The sequence below is a fragment of the Paroedura picta genome, chromosome 11, assembly GCF_049243985.1.
Source record: "Paroedura picta isolate Pp20150507F chromosome 11, Ppicta_v3.0, whole genome shotgun sequence".
In the NCBI taxonomy this organism is placed as follows: Eukaryota; Metazoa; Chordata; class Lepidosauria; order Squamata; family Gekkonidae; genus Paroedura; species Paroedura picta.
Window position 1 is genome coordinate 7,410,498 of NC_135379.1, and position 24,006 is coordinate 7,434,503.

A 24,006-nucleotide genomic window follows, 5' to 3' on the forward strand; every position below is an offset into this window, starting at 1 on the left:
TTCTAAATATCTAGGTCAACATTGCCTGCCCTGACTGACAGCGGTTCTTCTCAGCTAGAGAAAAGTCTTTCCCAGCATCTTCTACCTGAAATCCTTAAACTGGAGTTAAAAGGAACAGAACCTGGGACCTTCTGGATGCCAGGTAGGAGCTCTCCCTACACTGAGCCATGGCCCCTCCAATGAGTAATATTGCAGACAAAAGTGCTATGAAGACTGCAATACACACACAGTGTACTGTTTCATCAACCTTTTGAATGACACGCTATGTACAATTCTGCACTATGCAGTTACTGATGCTATGAGGCAGATACCGGCAACTGAAACTAGTACTTAGCTCCACCTATAAAAGCTCTTTACAGTATGATCGTAAGAACTATGTGTGAAAAAAATATCTCCCTAATTATTCAGGAATATAAAATAATCTTCCGTTGGCCCGGCAAAGAGAAATCTGGGAACGGCAGGGTTCGGGGTAGGCTTGTGTGCTTCGGTGTGGTTTGGCCACCTTGGTGATCATTGAAGCCCGAGGCGGCGAGAGCCATGGAGTGGTAAGGGGGGCTGGTGCGCTGCCACCACCCCTCCTCTCCGCGCTATGGCGCTGGCCTCCTACGGAGGACAGACCTCAGCGAGGTACAACGTCAGAGCTTGCCCTCCAAAACAGCCCAGGAGTACTGATCCCTGTGAAAGTGGGAGATCTCCAGGCTCTACCCGGAAATTGGCAGCCCTTCTTTTTAATATGTCAATGATATGTAGAATATCATTGTGAACAGGAGCCATTCGTGGTGAACCTGAGCCTAATGCTATAGATGCTACCGGGGGGATGCTGAGAAAATCCTTCCGTAAAGCTCCCTATTAATCAAAGCACCAAATCCCTCAGGGTTTCATTCCCAGCCGATCACTGCGTAGATTCACATAATAAAGATTACTTAAGGCAAGTTCACAAGTTCCAGGCTGATGTAGTTAATGACTGGGAAGTAGGTGGCATGTGGGAACTACGAACAGGTGATGGCGGTGGCTACTTACTTCACAGTGACCAAAGAACAAAGAGGTTCAATTTGTGTGATAGGGCCCTTGATAATAAATAATAGTTGTATTTTTAGCCTGCCCTTCTAAAATTACTTAGGGTAATTTAGAGAGAGGGGAGAGAGAGGGGGGGGGAGAGAGAGGGGGGGGGGGGAGAGAGAGAGAGAGAGAGAGAGAGAGAGAGAGAGAGGGGGAGGCAGGCCCACAACTTTGTAGTTCATATTAATTAATTGATCAGGAGTAGGTGACTTCGCTTCTAAATTCAAACCATTACTTTACCCCTTCCCTTTGGACAGGATCGAGCTAAACTCCAAAACATTAGGTGCGCATGCAAACAAAAAGGAATGCAAGAGCGATGTTCCATCCCATCGCTGTTAAACAATTCCCAGTAACCCAACATATACTATACAGAGAGAAACTTGCTGTGAAAGAGGCCGATTTTTTTTAGCTCACGATGCTAAAGGCAAAACAGAATATGCAATGAAATAGAGAAGGTTCACAGTAAAGTTCTCCGCAGACACGTTATACTGCTCTCAAGCAGGGGGCTTTTAAAAAAGTAATTGATTTAGTTAGTCAATTTTTTATCCTGCACTTCTTCCAGCAGCTCCCAGGCAATGTGCGTTGTTCTCCCCTCCTCCGTTTTGATCCTGATGGCAAGTTCCACGGCAGAGTGGGGATTTAACTCAGAGATCCCCAGAGCCTCGTAGTCCCTCCACGCCAGTACACTCTGGCTCCGGCTCTCTTTCAGGACCCCTCTGCTCTTTGGCCCCCCACACTTACCTCCGCGTGGGAAGAACAGCTTTGTAAAACGGATGCTGGGGAACACATGCTGGCGGTCATCTGCCTGTCTTGTCCATCTTCATTTGGAAAGCAAACTAGAACGTTTTTGTCACTATCAGGGGCTGCCACGTGACTCTGCAGCCTCCCCCACTACATCTCACGCACTGTTACGGAGCGGCAGCATCAGGAATCTTACAGTCATGGTTTCTGTGCATTGGGGCAGGTCATCAGACTACTGATGTGAGAGATGGATATATATATACCGTATTTGCCGGCGTATAAGACGACCCCCCAACATTTCCACTCAAAATATAGAGTTTGTTACGTTACATTACAGTACTATGGGCAGCTATGTCTATCCCATAGCATCCGGCGTATAGGACGACCCCCCCACTTGGAGGCATGTTTTTCAGGGGGTAAAAGTAGTCTTATATGCCAGCAAATACTGTATATATTTAAGATTAAGATGGAACACTGTCTACTCATAACAGAAGACAAGCCACACGTGAGCAACAGCAGAAGGGAAAAGGAACGGAGAAGGGGGAATCTACAAGACATTTTTCCTTAATCCATTGGCAAACAGTCGAACGGAAGGCAAGTATACTCTGCTCCTGCTTGGAGTCGTGGTTAAGAGTGGCGGCCACTAATCTGGAGAGCCAGGCTTGATTCCCTGATCCTCCACATGCAGCCAGCTGGGTGAACTTGGGCTAGTTACAGTCCTGTTAGTGCTGTTCTCACACAGTTCTTCCACAGCTCTCTCAGCCCCACCTACCTCACCGGGCGTCCTTTGTTGGGAAAGGAAGGGAAGGCGATTGTAAGCTGCTTTGAGACTCCAAGTAATGAAAAGCGGGGTATAAAAACCAACTGTTTTTCTTCTTTTATGTGTAACCCGCAAATCTGAGAACCTTCCCAACACAACAAAGCTGCAAACCTTCTGGGGAAACCATCTACATGAAGCCTATTAATTGTACATATTTCAATGCAGGACTGTGGCTGAAAACATGGCAGCCTCTGGAAAAACCAGGAAGTCCCTTTTTGCTGCCATGAAGAGAGAGAACTGACAGAGCCGAATGGCGTCTGCAACTAGGAAACAAGAAAATGGACCACACTGTGTTTTGTTCTAATTTTGAAGACTGCATACAGCCTGATGAGAAGGACTTCAAAATCAATGGGACCTATTCCTGAACTTCACAATAGGCTGAATGCCCGCTGGGTGGCCTACTGGCTGGAATTGCTCTTTTGATGAGATACTTCGTTCTCTCTCAATTTGTTAGAATAAAAATCTGTTTATTTTCATGCTTCTTATCACCCGCTGTTGACAAAGAACCTTCCGATATGGGGGGCATCAACAGTACGGAAAGAAACAGGTGGTGGCAAATTAAATCTGCCCAGCTACGACGACTGAGAAATATGGGACCGATGGTTAACCGCTGTTGAACAACCCAGCTCCAACTTAAGAGAGAGCTCCTTTTTTCATCTCTCATTCCTGCCACCTTTATTTTGGAACCCCATCGTGATTGGTTTTCCTCCCCTATAACAACCAGCCAATCGGCCTCTTTTTCTTCTTCTCATTCTCTGCCCCTCAATGTGTGCAAAAGAAAGAACTGGCGAACAATGAAAACTATGTAATTGCTCTGTGGGACTGAGGATTTTAAAGGAGAAATCTGTATTTACATTTAAAACAATATGTTTTTTGCCACTTTCTCTGCTCAAGCCTCACATTTCCAGGTTATTCCTGCCCCCCAATTCATGTTAGGGCTTCCAGTTTGTTAATAACTAATACTTCTTCATTAGCTCAAGTAAGGTGTCTCGACATCAAGACACACTAGACCAGCTACGAGTCATATTGATATTTGCAGCGATAAATGACGAAACATTTTTGTGAACATGGGTGAAGACACAGCGCTGAATTCTGAATGGAATCAGTTCTGCTAATTCCTATGCACCTATGGGAGAGAAGTGAAAGGTGGGCCTCTCAGAATTCATGCCTGTTATACGGACAACATAGAAGCACCGGGATCATCCTCTCGTGTTTGCAGATCTATGCTTTGGTATTACTCAAATTCAGCACAAAGTTCATAAGGATCAATCATTCTGAGAGCAGCAGAACCCAAACCAGGAATTTTATGATGATGATTGGATTTATTCCCCACTGCTCCCATAAAGCTGGCTCATTGTTTACTTCTCATTGTTTTTTTTTTTCCACGTGGCATACCTGGAATTACCCTTTGCTATGCAAAGCAGTCTAGTTTGATGCTGTGGCACTGCCTGCTTTCACCTGAATGGCTTACCTGAGCTGACAGCTAGCAAGAATTATGTAGAAGCCAGACAAATGGAATACTCAGGTCAGAGAAATTCTTAGATTTAAGAAGGGTGAAGAGGTCCACCCAATCACTCAAAGGGGGCCCCAAAGTAATGCATCTCTCAGGCTGGGGGCTGGGATCCAAAGTATTATTTTTAGGTACATCCAAGGATGTCTGTTGGGAGTCCTGCAAACTGCTCCCCCCCCCAATCATCAAGAATCTGCCCCATACCAAAGATTGCTTCTGAAAGTCCTCTCAGTTTCAAAAGTAGTTTGCTGCACATGATGCAGAACAGCTTTCTGAGAAACGCGAGACTCCGTCAGGTACGCAGAACTACTTGTGCAGTTTTCTGAAGCCCCGTCTAGAGTAAAAGGGGATGCCGAAGATGGCCACACCTTCCTAGAATGTAACGTTGTCACAGGTGAGGAGGACGGCGTAGTTTCCATGGAAGCCTGTTGTTCTTACAGAGAAAAAAAGCTGGAAAAATATTGGAGGACTGCGAATGACATCAAAATGAAATGGGTTACCTTTATCAGGCCACGGTAATACCCTCTGAAAGTGGGAGAGAATCTCATGCATAACCAACTGGCTCTCCCAAACGTATTTTAATTTATTTTCTGCCTTATTTAGAGTTGTATTTAAATGTGTACAGAGAGGCACAGCATCTAAAATGCTGCGTTTTCCTTTGAAAGAATGCAAAACTCTGGTCAGGTCGGCATCTAACCTTGCTGGTGGACCACCTGAGCAAGGGATATGGGGTGTGTGAAAGGCCCAACCTGCCCCCTAAAACCAGACCCCTCCCTCCGTGGAGGCAGCTCCTATTTTTGCCTCCAGGCAGCAGCACCCAGAGGACCTGATTTAGCTGAGCGATGCAAACTGATGACCTCTAATGCACAAGGATCAGCTGCTGAATATTCATACTATGATCTCCTCCCTGCTCCTGCGTCTAACAGAAACCTGGCAGGAATTAAGTAGGTGGTGCTCTTCCAGACAAACAGGTGACTGATGAGAGAAGCCTAACCCTGTAGGGCCCCGATTCACGTACCCTGCTTTCTGGGGGTGGCATCTGAGATGCAGCAGCAAGATTATGGAACTCCCTCCTAGGGATCGTCTGTCCCCCTCCTGCCACCACTTCCTCCTGCCAGCAGGTGGCAGCGTTTTTGTTCTGCCCTCAGTGATCCCTTCTGGCTTCGTGTGTATTTTAGCACTGATGTTAACTGCGTTTTTAAAGATGTATTTTATGATGTTTGTTCAAATTGTTAGCTGCTTCGGGGGGGGATTTGACTGGGTAGAAATGCAGGATATAAACATCGTAAATGAATAAATAATTTCACGTGCATGATTTCTAAGTTTCTCTTTTCAAAACGCAGAGGAATGAAGCCAGAAAAAGGACGGTAACTCAGACGGTATTTTGCTGAAAGCCAGGAATACCTATGACCTATTTGAGTGGGTCTGCTTATTTATTTCAAATAAATACTACGATCAACCCCTCAAGCGAGTGTTTCATGTAAACAGAAAAGGGAGCAAGGTAGAAAGACGCTGGGGAAATGCGGCCCAGAGTGCACTGCGAAAACATTTCAGGAAATCAAGGTGTGGCGTTCTCTTTGTTCATTTCGGATTTCTAACGCTCTTCAATGTTACGACAAGCTGAAAGCCAACTTGCTGCAGGATCTAGGGAGAGAGTGAATGCCTTCAGATTTGGGCGGTGCTAAACAAATGTTCAGAACCACTCTGCCAATCAAAGTTATGTAAATGGTCCATTTCCAGCCACACTGGTGTAAGACCCATTCATGCACAGCTAAGGGGAGTTGCAATTTTCCTTCATTTTTAATCACTGTGGATAAAAAAAAACCTCTAAAGCACGTTCAGGCAAGGGTAAAATTTGCCTCTAATCTATCCGAGGTCCTTCTGTGAATACAGCGCCTGTGTTGCCATGACAACGCCGCCACGTCTCTGAACTCAAAAAGCAGCAACCCTTTTGATTCTCACCTTTGGCCATTTTATTGAGAACCATGTCAATTAGGATGTAGGTCCCACTTCTTCCTGCACCATCACTACAAACAGACAGGGAGGGGGGGGGAAAAATCCTGATCAATGCCATGTGCACAATAATTCAGCAGAAAAGCAGTTACTGTCGGTTTCATATCAGAAGCATAACATGGGGAGGAACGTTAAGGAGGGGTAGAAAGAAGCCGAGGAAGAAGATATAGGGCGACACAAGGTGAGAAGGAAATAAATATTTCATTATCTGTACAAGATTAGCAGTTATTTTTAATAATTGGACTGTACAGATGTGAGATACATTTTTTTCTTTAATGGCACTGGTGCGTTTAATTTGGAAACAAATCCACAATTATTTTTAAACAGTAATGAAATTTAAAGTGCTAAGTTTCTGAAATCCAATTTTTTAAATCAAGTTCATGAGCTGATCAACCAGACCAGCATCTTTCCGAGATGACTGCTTTTCCTTGTGTATAAGCTCACCCAAATGGCCATGGCTTGGCCGGCTGACCTTTCAATCATCTGTCTCCCCTTATATTGTGAAAAATCTTCTGTTATTTCAGGATCATATTATTTCCTTACCCAGTCATTGGATACTAGCCATTTGGGCCTGAAAAAAGCTCCACTGCTAACTACTTTTTCTCCCTTTTCACCTTAATATGGAGGCTGTTACAATGATGGTAAAGAAAAGAAAATCATGCAGCATCTGAAAGATGTTTTTAATTTCTAGGGGCACTGCTTTTATAAACATGCACACACAAGAAATATGCATCTGTGATGGAGCATTCTAAAGAAGCCAAGACCACTCTCATCTAAATGCAGTTTGCGCTGCTGTTAGAGATCTTATAATTGGCAATGTGATAGTTTTTGTGTCTACTGCTAGCAAACACAATTAAGATTTTAAGCAACCAATTTTTCTTGCTCTTTCTGCTGGTTTTTAAAAGGGGGTATATTTGTGCAATTCTTGAATAAGGAAAAGAAATAAACCAGAAGCAGTTTTCTTTTGATAATTTCCTTCACCAAATATAGTTATTGATGAACTGGCAAGGGAAGGAGACATTATAGTGCTACTGCATGTTTAAATCTTAAAAGTGGCTCTTTTCTTTTGGGGGGGGGGAGGAGGGTTAATAATTTACTAGGTAACATTTTATACCCACAGAATTAATTATGCTAAAGCGGCAAAAACAGAATTAAAAAAAAATAAGGTGAGGTATACATTACAGTTTACATAAGGGACCATGCATCTCTCCTCGAGTTATAATAAAATAAACTGAGCCACAGGGGGAAAATTCAATCATTAGGTTTACTGGAGTCTTGAAAACAGTGCAATTCTATGAATATTGCTCAAGCCCAAGTGAGTCTTGAAACTGACAGGGCCAGAGAATCCTATGGTTTCCTCAACAGTAGTCATTTTTCAATGGGTTTACTATGGAAACACTTGAATCTGCGAGGGAGTCAAAATGCCAGAGGGTGGGGATGGTCCAAGCTACTGGTCTAAGCTACTGGGCTATGGGAATGCCTTTGGCCTGACACACAGATCAAGAAACCACGCAAAGACACTCTTAATCCTGAGTTCTCTCCACCACATCAGTCTCTGGGTGTGCACATGAATTGTTAAAAAAAAAATCCTCAAAGCAATTATGCCTAGTAAATTAGCAAAAGTTCTACATGATCTGGGAAAAAAAATAGTTTGAGGGCTCTTTAAGTCAATGAGCCTTGATGGAGCTGAAGAGAATCTGTACAACCTGAAGAACCTCTGAGAACCAAACAGTTAATTCTGAACAATATGTGCAACAAAGAACTCTTCATGGAGAAACCTGTACAATCTGAAAATTGAGAAATCTCTGCCTGCACTAAGCAGCAGCAAAGGTTACATAACATGCTTGGCCCAATCAATCTACAGATCAATCTATAAAAACGAGTTGTACCTTTGGTTCAAATTATACCATTTCCTCATTAGCCACTTTGAGGCTAGCTTTAACAACGATACTTGCCTGCAATGAACAATTACTGGACAAGAACGACCCCTGTAGCACTTGTTTACTTTTCTGTAATAAAACAAATACAGGCATTAAGAAACACGTTACTTCACAGGCCTAGATTGTAGGCAAAAATGAATATATTTTTTTTAAATCACCCTCAAGACATGGTTTGACTTGTTCGGAAAACCTGACCCATGCTATCTTCAGATCAATCAACCCTGTGCCAGCTTGGTTCACCAGGACAATGGGTGCCATCCTCCAAACACTGCTCCTACACAAGATCCATGGGAATAAATAAAGATTTCGCTGAAGGCACAGTGCTCAGTGAATTCTGCCCTAGGCCAGAGTACGCTGTTGAGGACAGTCGCCTTAACAAAACATTGGGGGTGGGCGAGTGTTCAATTCCCTACCAATCCCACAGTCCATACAGTAATACATTTGCATCGTATTAGACCCTGTAAAAGCTCACTGTGACATAACTGGGATATTCCAAGCAGACCTTCACACATCACCATTTCTACACACATCTTCACACTGAAGCAATGGTATTTTCCATACATCCCAATAGAAGCCCTTTGATAATGTCTCGTGGCGGGTGAAATGTAAATAACTTGCACTAGCTGGAAACGGTGTGCGTCCTGGCTCTGGTCCAACACAACATGGACACAGTAGCCATGACTGAGCATGAGGAAGCCCCCTCCCCCTTTTACAATACTGCAGTCCTACTAATTAGTTCTTTAGCAGGGAAAGGGGAGTGAGGTGCCAGTTTGAGTGAGGTGCATCCATGTTTGTTCCTTAACAGTTGACTGATGGGATTTAGCTCTTTAAAAAGGACATAGGCGCACTTCCAACTTGCTGCTCTGGGACAGGGAATTGGGGCACACCTATCTGCGTGCAGCTAAGGGCAGGTAGGTGGAGGCCGTTCCTCATGCATGTAGAGCCCCTGACCGGATCAGGCCGCTTCATTCTAGCCCTCAAGAACCTTATGCATGTACACAGATTGTGTAGAAGAGGTTCAAAAGCACTCCTATCCTGCTATTTTGTCCTATCCCAGAATGACTGCATCTAGCTTCTGTCAAGAAGATATCTTGTGGGTTATAACAATGCTAAGAAGTTATACAAGTCCTTGAATTTTTGCTTAACGATGCCACATGGGTGAAAGATTTAAGATTAATTTGTGGCTGGGGTACAACGCAAAATAGATTTGTGACAATAACATGAGGACTAAATCTGTATTACTAGGCATAGCTTCACATTAATGCATTTAATAACAAGATATAAAAGCAATTGTTCATATAAGAGGAACAGCATATCACTTGACGTTTATGAAAACATTCTTCATGCTATTTTGTGGAAAGTGTACTAGTGAATTAGAAACTGGTTTAGTATAGTTATACATGCCATTTTCCCCAACTTGATGGGTAGCCTTTGGCAAATCACCCTCTAGTTAGTTTGTTTCTTGTCTGTGCGGGGTTACACTTGTCTAAGCCCATCAAAGCCAATGGCCTGAGATTGGAGTTAATTCCGCACAGAATTGTACTGTAAGCCGCTTCACTACTGGGCACATTTTAAAATGCTATCTGATAAGCAATAATGATGAAATGTTAACACTCAAGAGTTGGGATTTAAATGTGAAATAAGTTGCTCGTCGAGAAATGTCAAGCATCTAAACCAGATGTTAAGTAGGAAAGGGAAAACCTACAAAAACCTTTTGCTACAAAGCTAATTCAAAAGAGGAAAAGAACACCAAGACCAATTACGCACTGGGGGTTTCATGCCAGGCTGCAGGCTGGAGTTTTAGTCGTGGCAGGTTGCCCCACCTCTCCCCGCACCCACACGGGGGAGCATTTGGCCCGGTGCGCCTCATCCGCCCCCAATTTGTGCTCCTGCATGGAAGCTGGGGCAGTGAAGTTCCCAGTGTGTAAAGGGTCCAAGAGTGTATGAAGTGAGACTAAACTGTTTTCATCATACTAACATGCTAAGTGATTTTCCTGGGAAGTTACATATATTTTTTGTATTTCCTTTAAAAAATTCCCATTTGGATATCAATTTGTAAAAAAAAGAAGAAGCCTAAATTCATTTATGGACTTTAGAGCACTAATCTCCTTAAATCAAAGCATAGCAATGTTACACAGTTGTAAACAAAAGCACTTAGAATTTCAAGAATTTACAGTGTTGTAACGTTTGAAAATAGCTGACTGAGTGAGCCAGGCTCACCTATGCTTATCAGAGCTTGGAAGCTAAACAGGGTCAGCCATGGTTAGGACTTGGATGGGAGATGACCAGGGAAGTCCAGGGTTGCTATGCAGAAGCAGGCGATGGCCAACCACCTCTGCTTAGCTCTTGCCTTGCAAATCCCATAGGACAACCCCATAAGGTACCTTATTATGAGCATCTGAATGCTTACTGTAAATAATTTTCAATATGTACCTTGAATTTAGATGTGAACCTCCATTTTGGAAAGCCATTGCATTTAGGCAGGAATATGCAGTCTATGGCTAGAGGTTAGGAAAAAGTCTACTTTAGCATCCTCATTACTGGACATCCCCCAGCTTTCCGATACTGGCTCATAAAACCGATCCATTACTGAATCACGACTTGGTGATCAGAAGTATCCTCATGGGTACCCATATTCTCACCTCCCTTTTGGTTTATGGTATATATATATGATCAGAATTATCGCTCCAGTGACTTTTTCATTTGCCATATTTAACCAAAATGTGTAATCTCACTTCCGATCAATGCAACTTTGGTCTGACACTTAATGATATGACACAAACCTAACAATAATTGTAGTTTTTAAGGCTGGCAGCAAGGGGGAAATGTCAATGAGAACAAAGAGGCAGAGATGTGTTTGCCACCTTTGAGTCTTCCGGTTGCTAAGCCTTGGCTTGGGACCGAAGAGTTTTAATTTATTTTGAGATTTCTATCTCACCCTTCTCCTACTACACAGGGGGGCTCACAAGACTTAAAAAAAATACAACTGAGCTATTTGCAAGTATTTTCCTTATTATCATTACAGGTAAACAGCATCGCCTGGTCTTACAAACAGGACTCTGATTAAAGATGTCTCGTTTTCCAATTGGTACCCTGCTAACAATTGTTCCTGACAACACAAAGTGGAAGCCAATTTATACTCCACGTGGTACTCCAGTTACATCAGTGTGTGCTGCGTTGAATGCATAAGGTATGATACCCAAAACAAATAAATGCGCATCGGGGAGCTGCAGCAAAGCGCCACCCTACAGTGGGATCTGCCCCATTCTGTGAGTGTTGTGGGCTTGTATCTCCCCTATGTACTTCTCATGTTGACGCAAACAAGCAGCAGTCAAACACGGACAGAACTGAAGGTGCACGTTAAGTGTTAATTGGGCAGCTGTGCTTCTTAAGAAGACTGGCTGGGGAGTGGGAGGCATTTTTGTTACATTGGCATTTCCAATATTTCAATCTGTTTCTCTAAAACTGCCACGTTGTCCGGACTGCCATTTTTTTTTTACTGACGCCCATTTAAACACCTTGACCGCACTGATTTCAGAAAGCGCAAGGAAAGGACAGAGGGATTTCACAAAGGACCATTCTTGAGAAATGGGTTTGGAACCTGGAGAAATATACAGCAGTGATAGTTCATTCAAAGTTTAGTCCGAGGGGAGGGAAAAATCATAAGTAATGCTTCTGATTGTTTAATATACAAATTAAAAAAATGCATACATACGTACATACACACACAGAGGAAGAATTAACTAGGAAAGAATGATTAGTAATACAAACCAACCCTTCGCTCAGTGAGCCAAAAAGAAATCACCATGCAAACCATCAGCAAGCATAGGTCAGAGGTCGTTAGAGGCTCAGAAAAGGGGCTTCCCACATTGTCCCTGCAGCAGAGTCACAGTTTCCAATGATCACTTTTGTGACTATGCAACTGGGCTTATATTACTAGCTGCAACATCACAAAAATGACACTGGCAACCGCTAATTAGCTGGCAAAATAAGAATTTGACCGTTTTTAAAGTGAGCAGTGTTAGTAAATGCCATTGCACACAGCAAGCAGTGATAGCATAATATATATTTTAAGCAAAGCCCCTCACATGTGATGCTAATTATCTTTTAGCTTCGCAGTGTCTCTTTTAAGTGTAAATGTGCTCCCTCTGGGCTCAAGAAATATTTAATTACACATTATCAGTGCATGACTAACAAGCTGGTCCAGAGTCGGAGGAAACGGGTCTATTGTTCAAAAATAAAATGGCGACTCCGTAACCACACAAGATGACCAGTGTTTTGAGCGGGAGGAGCGCCCTCACTTTTCAAGCGCTGCCTTCTGCGCGGCTTGTCTAAGCTTACGGAGAGAAGCACAGTCTGTCTTCATTCACCGACTGATACCTGAGAGCACAATATTTCGAACCAACAAAAGCTTTTAACGCCCTAGGCTCGATTCACCTACTCAACGCAATATCATCTGAAGCGCTGCCTAGCACAGAGGCACAAAGGAAGCGTTACGCTTGCGGCTTTCAAAGTCTTGCCAATTTAGCGTCAACTTAGAATGCAACATTCCCATCGACAGACTCTGGGGCCAGGTAATTTGGAGAGTCCGGGGGCCGGGGGCCGGGGGCCGGGGGGGGGGGTCGTTCTTGGTTGTCATAGAGGGTTGGTTGTGTATATCCGTAGCTTCATATGCATGTGAGTATATAAATATACACACATATACAAATTATATATTTGTATATAAACATGTTGAATACACAACAAAACATGGACAATTAGGGGATGGGAGGGGTCATACTGTATAGCATAGTGCAATTCTTTTGAAATTTGTGAAACATTCATCGATAGGGTTGGCATTCCTTTTGTCAATGGTAAGACACACCGCTTCTGTACCGCGACTGGAGAGGCAAAAATCAACAACACCGAGAAAGGAACATCCCGTAAAAAGCCTTGTGCCGTATAGAGAGGATAGCGCATCAACCATCTTACAAAAGAGTTTAGATCTGTAAAATGGTTTTATAGGTTGTTTTAAGGGAAACAAAGCACTGTGGATTCCCTTTGAATGAAAAGCCAAAATGCCACCTGTCCTTGAATGAATACACTTGGTGGTCTGCTTCAGGCAGGAAGTGCATCCACAGAATGACATGTAAATTGCACTGAAGTTTATTTTAATATTAGAACCAGCTGCGTTCCAATCGCTTTCCCCACTCCTTAGTACTACCAAGACTGAGGTCTTTGACTCCCCATGGTATTTCACTACATTTCGGGATGAGAGGCCTATCAATCGGATTCATAAATAAATATTCAGAAGTTCTGAATGAGAGCTTCTGTGCTGCACCCACTGGTGGCTATAGCAACGCCACTATTCTGCATCCAAGCAATAGCTAAAGATAACTCAGTTGAAGCAAGCAGAAATCTACTTGGGAGGGGGAGAGGGAGGAGATTAGGTAATGGAACATGGCAACAGATGGCAACCATTCCAATGCTGGTGCTGCAAAAATGTAACCTGTGCACAAACCTGAAGACCATGGGTGGGATCCTAATCGCTATTCTCCAATACAAGGAAGCCTTCAACAGTTCCCTTATTAGTGGAACAGAACTTGCCTATCCAAGCCTGCATCCTTGAACAGAAACTAGAAGTCTTTGGGGAAGGCCAAGTGTAAGCAATATAAAAGTTCTCTTAATTGAAAAGTGTGCCCTTTGATGAGGAATAAGTATCAAGAATGTGTATACAAAGCACTAGTTTAATCTTCTCCAAGGCATTTTTAAATAATAATAAAATCACTTGGAAGAATTTTAGCATGATCACTGCAGACTGCACATTTCAGTCAAGTGATGTGAACTGTTTCAGAGATCTGTTAAAGAACAGCTTGGTATTCTCTCACATAAGAAACTGTCACTCAAAATCCACTGTTCCATAACAGGTAGATGCACAGGTAGATGGGACATATAGAGGAGCCTCTCTTAACTTTTTTACTACTGAGAAACCCCTGAAACTTTCTTCAGGTGTCAAGAAACCCCCAAAATGGCCCAATTGTGCAGAATATGGTTGGGAACCATAGCTGTGTGCATGCCCACCTGGGGCCCCTCCCCTTCCCATTCCTTCCAGGCTCAGTTACTGTTTTAGTTTCCAAATCTATAAATAAAATAAATGTGTACATTAATGATACTTTTACAAATTTAGCTTTGTGTACTGATAAACAGAGCCCTGAACACTGGCACCATGACCTCCATCTGTAGCTTCACTGTTCCCATTTCTGCAGCACCAGCCCAACACACAAAGGACTCATTCGCTTGGTCTGAGTTAGAAAAAGAACCCTGCATGACATTTTAAAACATGGACACCCAGGCAGTGACCCAACAAGGAACTCAGGAATAGTCTCCCAATACCATGATACAGTCATAGACCAGAGGAGCATCTATGAGGAACAGACGGAACTACCTCATCAGCTCATGCAAAATTCAATAGTTTCCAAGGGGCACCCCTCCTCTGCTATGTGGTGCTTTTTTAGGAGATTATTTCAGCTATCAGTGTTTCATGCTGTACCTGCGAAAATCCAGTAGGGACCTTGTGGAACCAGGAACTTTCTGGTCATGCCAAGTAAGGAAATGGAATTGGGTCACGGTTCGAGTCTCATTGGTTTGAAGGTTTTTCAAGTAAAAGCTTCTCACAAGGAAATCCTCACACCATATGTGCTCGGAGACCAGGTTTACCTACATTTTGCAAAAAAAAAAAAAGGTGAAAGGGATAAACTAGAATTTCAAAAGGAACACAGAACTCATCTTGTATGAATTGTATATATCAGATGCGGCTAAATGTACTGAAGAGATGCACGCCATAGTCTTCAGAAGGCGCAGTGGTGCAAGATCCACGATCAGCACTCATTGCAGATTGCCCAATCAGACATTTTTTTTCTTTTGCCACTGGATTAGGATTGGAACAGCCATAATTAAATCAGCCTGTGTTTGGCTAATCGAAGGCCGCTGCTGTTTGTTAGAACAGCATAGCTGCCTTGTGCTAAAACAGGAAAGACAGGGTTAAAACATTTTAAGTAAGCAAAGTAACACATCAGTGCTTGGTCAATCAACCAGGGCCTTTGCATCGCTCCCTCAAATGAGGTGGCCATTTCTATTTCCAAGGAGGTCCCGCTACCAACTTCACCACTGGTAACTTGTTGGATGGCCTGGATTCTCAACACATTCAAGTGGAAATCCTTTTATTTCTGTGGATGGCTAAATAAGCCAGCTTCTAAACAGAGCTTATGAAGTAGCCAAGCTGAAAAGAATGCTACGTCATTAAATAAAATTAATGCTTGCCATCCAGGTTCAAAGGAAGTCCAGTTTTCCAGGGGAATAAAGCCACCTTCTCTGGTTATCTTCAGCCTCCTAGAGTTCCTGGTTCCATTTTTATGGAGGATAGACAGATATATAGATACATTTATTTCGGTCAACGACCAGTACAAAATACAAAACAGTAATACACTATATAGACCCATTTTTATGGATTTCCCCTCTTGTTCCCATCCTGTTCTTCAAGCCTCTCCTCTTGACTTTCTCTTCCCGCCTTTAGAAGAAGACAGCAGAATACAGAGGGTAGACAGCATCTCCCTGGCCTCCGTGTCCTGACTCTTAGCAAATTTAATTGAAGAGTTGCGTGTAGCTTGTAAGCCAAGATTTAGCCACTACTGGGCGGGGAGGAATATATTTTTATCCATCCATCCATGGTAATGCTATATAGGTTCATCTATATATTTGTGAAACAGCCTGGGGGATGGGACGTGTCCGGCTGTCCAAGCTGGAATAGGGCCAATCAGGGTGCAGCCAGCAATGCTCCTACCTACCACCCACCCCGAGGACCAACCTATTCTAGAGGGCAGGGAGACAGAGGGCGCTTTTGGCATTTGCTGCTGCTGCTCCAATCACTCCCATAGGGGACCCTGATCTTCCTTGTCGCCCGGCCTCAGCCAACGACCTGGCGGAAGAGCTCCATTTTGCAGGCCCTACGGAATGCCAGAAGCTCCCGCAGAGCACTGATATAACAACTGCCTAACCACCACTTCTCTGCCTGCCACTATTTATCTGTTATTCTGAGCATTGCAGACTAGTTTGCCGGATATACCTTGCAAAATAAAATCAGACCCAACACTTCATGCAGCAACGGACTCCTAAGTGTGGGGTAAGATTCTTGGCCGCTTTTAGCAGAACTGCTAGGTAAGTCATTCTTACAGCAGAGTTGCAGTGACCAGAGTCAATTTGCGGCATTGCACTAGTTCAACAAACTGAGACACCAAATCCGTATCAGGTTGCATGATCATTACTACTGCAGGGCAGTTACTCCATGGCCGGCAGCATGTCTGAAAGGTAATCTGCTCCCAAGGAAACCTAATCCATCTGATTACCATAATCACGGGTAAATTTGCATTTATCTGGAATCTAAGAAATGGCTGGGGCCCAGGCTACCTTTGGAAATGTCTTCTTCCATGTGAACCTATCTATACACTGGGATGTTAAGGACAGAATGTGCTCTGATTCTGGTCTTTTATTTCAGTTTGATTGAACAGGGGCAAGGGGTCATGACTTCTCAAAAGTTATGTCCACATTATGGTACGTGCTGCTCAGGTAACCTTATAGCAGTGGTTCTCAATCTGGGAGTTGGGACCTCTTTGGGGGTCAAACAACCCTTTCACAGAGGTCACAGCATGGCGAGCAGCTTGGTTGGAGGGGGGGAGGGGTGCTGACACTGTTGTCGCACCTCCCAAAGGTGCCCTCCAATTTATATACAATTCATAACCAATTTATATACAATCATGAACAATGAATCTTCATGCCATTGGCCAGTTTTGGTTTAATTTCAGTGAAAGAACCCTTGCATAATTTTATGGTTGGGGTCGCCACAACATGAGGAACTATATTAAAGGGTCGCAGCATTAGGAAGGTTGAGAGCCTCTGGCTTATGGGGTGAGCTCTCTAATAGCTTTTTGGATATCCAAATGCTTGTCCCTCAAAGATTTTGAGAGGCTGACCAGATCTGGTTACCCAGGCCTCTGCATTTGCATCTTCTAGCCCTGCCATTCTCAACCTTTTTTTGGCCATTGCCATTTTAGGAGCTCTTTTCAGATTCCAGAGACCCCTATAGTAGCTTGGTCACTTGCATGATGACTTAGGCTAAGCTAAGAGTGAACTAGCTACATTCAACGTACCTTGTCTTATGCGCTTGCAAGACATTTGCCCAAGAGAAGCATGTGCATTCATTTTTTTTCTTAAATGTGTTAATTCAAGCACACACAAAGGAATGGATTACATGGTTGTTTTTTTTCTTTCCACTTATGAAGGTCCAACTTTCTAGCAATTCAAGATGTCATATGTGACAAAAGGGGGATTTGATTGGTTCAGTTACCAGCCCCCCCCCATAAACCCTTTGGGCTCCCCTCACATTTTTCAGTCTGTGGCCCCCTTGAAATGTGCCATATGGCCCCCTTTGAGAATGGCTGTTCTAGACAGTCCTGTACAGTACACAAGAAGCTTTGTTTAAAGACTTTTGCTTCAGAATAAGTGCTGTGTTTCATTTATTCTTTTTATTGTATTATAATCCATCCAAGTGGAATATTACCCCCTGGATATATAAAGGTGAGGCCAAGTGGGAATCAGGGTACCTCAGCGCTAAATTTGACTGGAATCATTGTGGGCATGGACTTGGTATAGTTCGGTTTATTTCTAAATTGGGGTTGCGTTGGGCCAGCTGCAGAGTGATTATGACCTGACCTTGCTTGCTGACCACAGAATGCTCCCATATTGTGTCTCTTTGGGGCATCTTAGCTACATCAACCTATAGGTTCCAGTAGAAAAAAAGCCAAACAATTAGTTTAACTATCAAAATGATAAGCAGGATTTTTTAATAAGCTGTAGAAGCCACAGCTGCTGTTAAATATTTATAGGCACAATATTTTCTTATAATGTATAAATTTTAATTCCATCCTTGTTTGTATTTGAACCTCTTAGGGGGGGAAAAAAAGCATTCTAATTTGCAAACCTCTTTGGCCATGTATATATTTAGAATCTGTATGGAACTGCTTCTCGGCTAACCCCGCTATCAAGATATGCACAGAATTTTCAATGAAGCTGAAATGATTCAAGAACCACAAGACTGCATTTTACGGTAGACCTCGACTCAGCCTGCAGGTCAAATCCCATTAAGCAATATTTTGCTCTGTATGAAATCAATCCACACACTTACTGTCAGGTTTACAAGCAGATATTTTGTTTAAGTACCTCGTAGATATGGTAGAGGTTTGACCCTTCGTCTGGCCAGTAGTGGTAGCACTGTTTGACTCCATTTTCAGCAAGGGATGTCAGCATGACAATAACGACGCAGCCGTTTTCCCAGACCATCTGCAGACAAAGAAAGACACCGTGGCCACACTGTGACTGCCTAATTACTGCATGACATGTATAATTACTGCACTCAGACACACAATCAAAATTTATTCCATTCACAGGAAATGTATTTCATTTTCATTAGACATTTTTCTCTGCAGCTGCTTCCAAAGTTCTGAATAAACTGACATCATATTTTGCATGTTACATGAAATATTAAAGAATTTCCAAAGAATACATCCAAATACTGTGAAAATAGCCTCTGTGCTTTTCTTTAGAATTATCTTCGGCTCTTTTTTTTTTCTTCTCAATTTCACACTCCCACTTTACAGAGGAAACAATGGTTAATGTTTTTTTTAAAACAACAACAACAACAATAACAATCCGCTGCATGGTTTTTGGTATGCCATCCCTATATGGATGTGCATAATGAACAAGATACCAATAAAATCTGTCATGCTGCCTGCATCCTTAGCTTGGTTTCTTCTAGATCATTGTTTTGTTAAAAGAACAGCAGCTGGGTTCCTATTTTAATAGAATGGCCATACATTCAGATTAAAACAACAACAAAATACCCACAACCCTGATTGACAAGTTTTATATTTCAAATATCACACATGCCTCTCCCAAATCTGAACCATTTTAGCAGGCCAGCAGTTCTGCTTATGAGAAAATTTAATCTACTGGTTTCAAATTACAATAGATATAAATGTTCAAAAAAAAAAAAAGACATGTCAGATATCTTACTATCAAACCATGTTTACCCAAAATACTGGAAATATGAGAACAGGACAACTTTAAAGGCATTTCCGCTTAATGACTGAGCAAGCAAACAAGAATCAAAGTCACCCCCAATTAAAGATCTGTTGGATGTTATTCACAAAGCAGCAAAACCAGCTAGGACGGCATATCTGTGTGGCAAGCTCAGCCCGCTGTGGAACAAAACCCCTCCTCTGAATTAATATGGAGCTGCATAATCACCAAAAGTCTTTATCATGGTGTACATTGATGCTATATTTGAATGCAACTTTCATTGTCTTTTTATTAGCATACAAAATTACCCCATGAAAGGGAAACTGATCTCTCTGCAAAAGGGTTATATTTACTTTGCAAAAATATTTATAAGCAACAGCATTGAGATGTAAATAGAGTAAACAAGAAGAAGGCAGCATTCGCATAAGCAGCACAGAAAGGGGGCACTGAATTAAAGGCTTCTCTCCCCTTTGTGGGGTATGTGTGTGTATATATATATATATATATATATTATATATATGGGGAGGGGCTAGCCCTCATTTCACTTGCTTTATTTATAAGACAATGAATTCTGTTTTCTTTAACAAAGACAAACAAGCATTTAATTTATTTAAACAAAGAACGAAGGTCTACATACTGTAGTGACAGACTAATTTCAAATACTGTTTTCTTTTGAGATTTTCCTATATTTAAGAGAGGCGTAAATAAGAATTTTATTTCTTGATGTCCCAGAAAAGGTCTCCTAATAACATTCAGACTGTTTCCGCACTGGGAACTTTGTTGCCACGGCTCCCATGCGGGAGCACAAATCTGAGACGGACAAGGTGCCCTGGGCCAAATGCTCCCCTGTGCGGGAGGAGGAAGAGGCGGGACAACCTGACCCAGCTCAAACCGCAGCCTGCAGCCCGGCATGAAGCCTCTGGTTGGGAAATGATCTCAGGGCTTCCACTCAAATGATTTTCTGGTCCCACAAAAAACACTGAGGGAAGACCCATTCTGAACAGCAAAAAATAAGATGACGGAATTTATTTAAGAAAACTCACTTTTCTGCTTCCTTCAGGGACCTGTGTTATCGATTCCAGCCTCCCCACCCCAAGAAAACAACTATATTAAAAGATACTACCAGTGCCATCAGTTCACACACTTCACAGAGTTTAAACTATGATTCTTGCTTTTAGGAATCTGCGCTACGCAAACCCCTCTAACAAACTGTCCCTGGTAGTTGGTGCCTCTATCATCTAACAGTTTAATGTGCCTTTAGAAGGTACAGAAGCTCAATGAAGCCATTACGAAAATGAGGAGAAACACGGTTTTTATGAGTGTAATAAAAACACAATGATCTAGGTCATAAACTAATCATCGAGCAGTTGCTTGTGCCACCCAAGTGTAACATTATGGAAGCCCACTCGTTTGGAAGCAGGACGTATAGTCCTTACAGTCTGGTAAGCCTCTTCATTGGCTTCAGAAACATTTCATTACACAGAAGCCATCTCAGATCTCTGAAAATTACCTTTATGCATAAATTCAAATGAACTTTAATTTAAATAAACAATTTCAACATCACTCTAGGGTACCATTTTCCCCCAAGTCATTTTATGAAGTACGGGGTACTCAAACTAGCAAGACAGTTGAATTCAAACAATGGAATTCTAGGATATTGTAGTCATATTTAACACTGATATCTGCCATGTTTTCCCATTTTGTCAGGAGCAGCATTCATACTGCTATTTTGCTTGTGCACCATAATGTTCTCTGTGACAATAGACAGTGCTTGATACAAAGTGTTAGGAGCATCAGACCAGTATCTAGGAGACCTGGGTTTGAATCCCCCCTCATGCCCTGGAAGCTCACTGGATGACCTTAGACCAGTCATACTTTCCTGATCTAAACTACCTTGCAGGGTGTTTGTGAGAATAAAATGGATAGGAGAACAATATAAGACTTGAAGCCCCCCTAAGGAGAACGGCAAAGTTCCAATGAATTAAATAAAACATTCAGAAGAGCTAACTCTTCTGAAACCATTCCTACACCTCCAAATGCCCTCTGAAACAGAACCGTGGTTGCACATCTTCCTAAACCAAGCTGGTGAAAATGTCCTCCACACTCAATCTCATAGGTCAATTTTTCTGTTTTAATAAACAATGCCTTACCACCGAAGGGAAGGTCTTGTGGCCTGATGCCAGTTGTCCAGATCAAACTATATTGAAACAGGTGGGTGATGTTGAATTTCAGATAGAGCAGCCAACAGTGTTATCAAGTTCCCACCGTCTTGAGATCCAGCGGACAGTGCTGGGTCCGAGTACAGGATACATCTCAAATTTGGCAATACAATTATCTCAGTGAGTGGGACCAATAGTAGTAGAATAGACTGTGATCCCACCATGGGCCTCTTGGAGAAGGTATCCACTCCCAATCCCCACAATAGTCCCAATGATTAGAGAAGCTGAACCAGCTCCGATGCAGGTAAGAATTTCAATAACAACTGGGGGAAAGTTCACTAGTAAGTATATTGGCTGTAACAACCGGATCCTGGAGAAAGATCCCAGAATTGAAAAGTGTGGTGATATCGTTCTTGATCATAGACTCATAGAATCAAAGAGTTGGAAGGGGCCATACAGGCCATCTAGTCCAACCCCCTGCTCAACGCAGGATCAGCCCTAAGCATCCTAAAGCATCCCCTGATCCTGACAGGGGAATTGATGGGATGAGCACCTCTTCAAAACACTGCATTCAGATGGCTGTCCTTGAGAAAGAAATACACGAGTGTTCAAGGATGTATCTTCAATTTATCCCCTCTGACATGGAGTGCATAATCTGGATCTCAGGAGACATGCATTCTGGGAGATGATCAAACATTCCTAGCCTAAGTTAAAATGTGGAAATATGGAAAATATCCTCATCACAGTAGATGGGGCTGAACAGATTGTTCAGCAAAAGGTTAGTTCTGAAGACTTAGGTTTCTCTTTGTCTTTCTTCTTTTTCTTCTTATAGTCCAAAGATGATGTTCCTAAGCAGAAGAAGAATCCTGACTTTCCCATGTGGACTAATGGTGAGTACCAGAAGTCTTGGAATCCAGTTCAATAAAGTCTCCTGAAGATACGTTCAAATGTTGGTCTGAAGCAGCAGAACAAATTTAGAGTCGAGTGGCACCTTTAAGACCAACAATAATAAAACTGGAATAAAACTTTTTAGGTCTTAAAGGTGACACTTGACTCTAAAGGTCTCCTGAAATCACAATCAAGAGTACGTTGCTTTAGATAGCCAAGATGGAACTAAGTCAACCTCAATATCAATCAAGGATGAATAAGAAGGGAAAGCAAGAGGTTTGGAAGAAAGTGCCTATTCCAATGGGCTTTGGTGGGTTTGCTTGGTGAATTTTTGACTATGCTGGCAGGGTTTCTTCTTCTCAACATAGCAGCCAAGACACTGTGCCAGTCCATGGTGGGCAATCCCCGCCCACACAAGAGGAACAACACTGCAAAGTTGTCTCCACAGGCATGCAGAATACAAAAATGAGAGGTTCTGAGAAGAATGAAAAATACCTGTTTTGAGCAAGAATCAAGACAGTCTGAGAGAGGAAGTTACTCACAAAGCATCAGCTACAGCAGCTAATAAATAAGTAGGCTCTGCTTCACCCACGCTGGCCATGGGCAGAGCCTGTACCAAGTGGCCAGTCTAGATCCTGTACATGCAGAAGCTCCCAATTACGTGATGTACAGAGACCACGGTTTAGATCAGGGGTAGTCAAACAGCGGCCCTCCAGATGTCCATGGACGACAGTTCCCAGAAGCCCCTGCCAGCGAATGCTGGCAGGGGCTTCTGGGAATTGTAGTCCATGGACATCTGGAGGGCCGCAGTTTGACTACCCCTGGTTTAGATGATTATTTGCCCAGCACACATCAGTTCTGTGTGTACAGAGACACATACACACAAAGCCCTTAATTAACTCCTGCAATTAATGAATCTCTCCTAACTAGAACAGCTGGAGAACATGTGTTATTTTGGGGAAAAAGCAATTTAGTGGTTTGGACATCTGAGAAATAATAAAGATGTGTGGGTGAGTAGAGTTCAGGATTTATTGCATTCCATGAGGCTGAAGGATAAACATCAGGATTAGCTCTTGAAACGGTTTACAAAAAACTCTTTTTGTTACAATGCTGCCAACCTGGACATTAGCGACTAAGCAGAAACAACTTAAGTAAATGAAAAGTCCTACATTCTGCAAAAAATATATATAATTCCCTTTTTATGCCTATGTTTCCAGTAGGCCTGGGCTGTATTTTAGCCAACACAATATATTAAGCATGCTAGTAATCTCACTAAAGCATGCCTCCTATTAAGGTTTTGGAGAGAGAGAGAAAAAGGAGAAAAACACCAGAGTACAAATTGATAAATGCATGGTTTAATAAGGCATAATCAAATGTGGTACTAACGAAATGCCTATCAGTATAAAACACAGGCTGTATTTTCGTACTCCCACTGGGTCTCCTCATTCTCTCCAGGGGTATTCAAACTGTGGTCCTCCAGATGTCCATGGACTACAATTCCCATGAACCCCTGCCAGCATTTGCTCATGGGAATTGTAGTCCATGGACATCTGGAGGGTCGCAGTTTGACTACCCCTGCTCTAGCCTTTTCTCTACCCCTGCTCTAGCCTTTTCAGTATTTTCTGCTCTCAGATCACAGGTGGGCCTTACAAGCTGATGCTGTTTTCCTGTGGCTACCACTGGCTTACTGATGTCACTATAGGCATAGAGTACTGTAAGCCAGACAACGGTGTTGTACTTAACTGTAGCTGATCATCAATCTAAACA

At 42.7% G+C, this 24,006-nt stretch overlaps 1 protein-coding gene across 1 annotated transcript in view; it reads right to left on the reverse strand.

The window, feature by feature from the left end:
• PTPRN2 (protein tyrosine phosphatase receptor type N2) overlaps positions 1 to 24,006 on the reverse strand; it is a 532,892-nt gene that overhangs the window by 17,973 nt on the left and 490,913 nt on the right. The window contains exons 18-21 of the mRNA XM_077303428.1: positions 18,335 to 18,454; positions 14,613 to 14,779; positions 8,099 to 8,152; positions 6,093 to 6,157 (exon numbers count right to left, since the gene is read on the reverse strand). Coding sequence (XP_077159543.1) covers positions 6,093 to 6,157; positions 8,099 to 8,152; positions 14,613 to 14,779; positions 18,335 to 18,454 — 406 coding nt within the window. The remainder of the gene's footprint in view (positions 1 to 6,092; positions 6,158 to 8,098; positions 8,153 to 14,612; positions 14,780 to 18,334; positions 18,455 to 24,006) is intronic.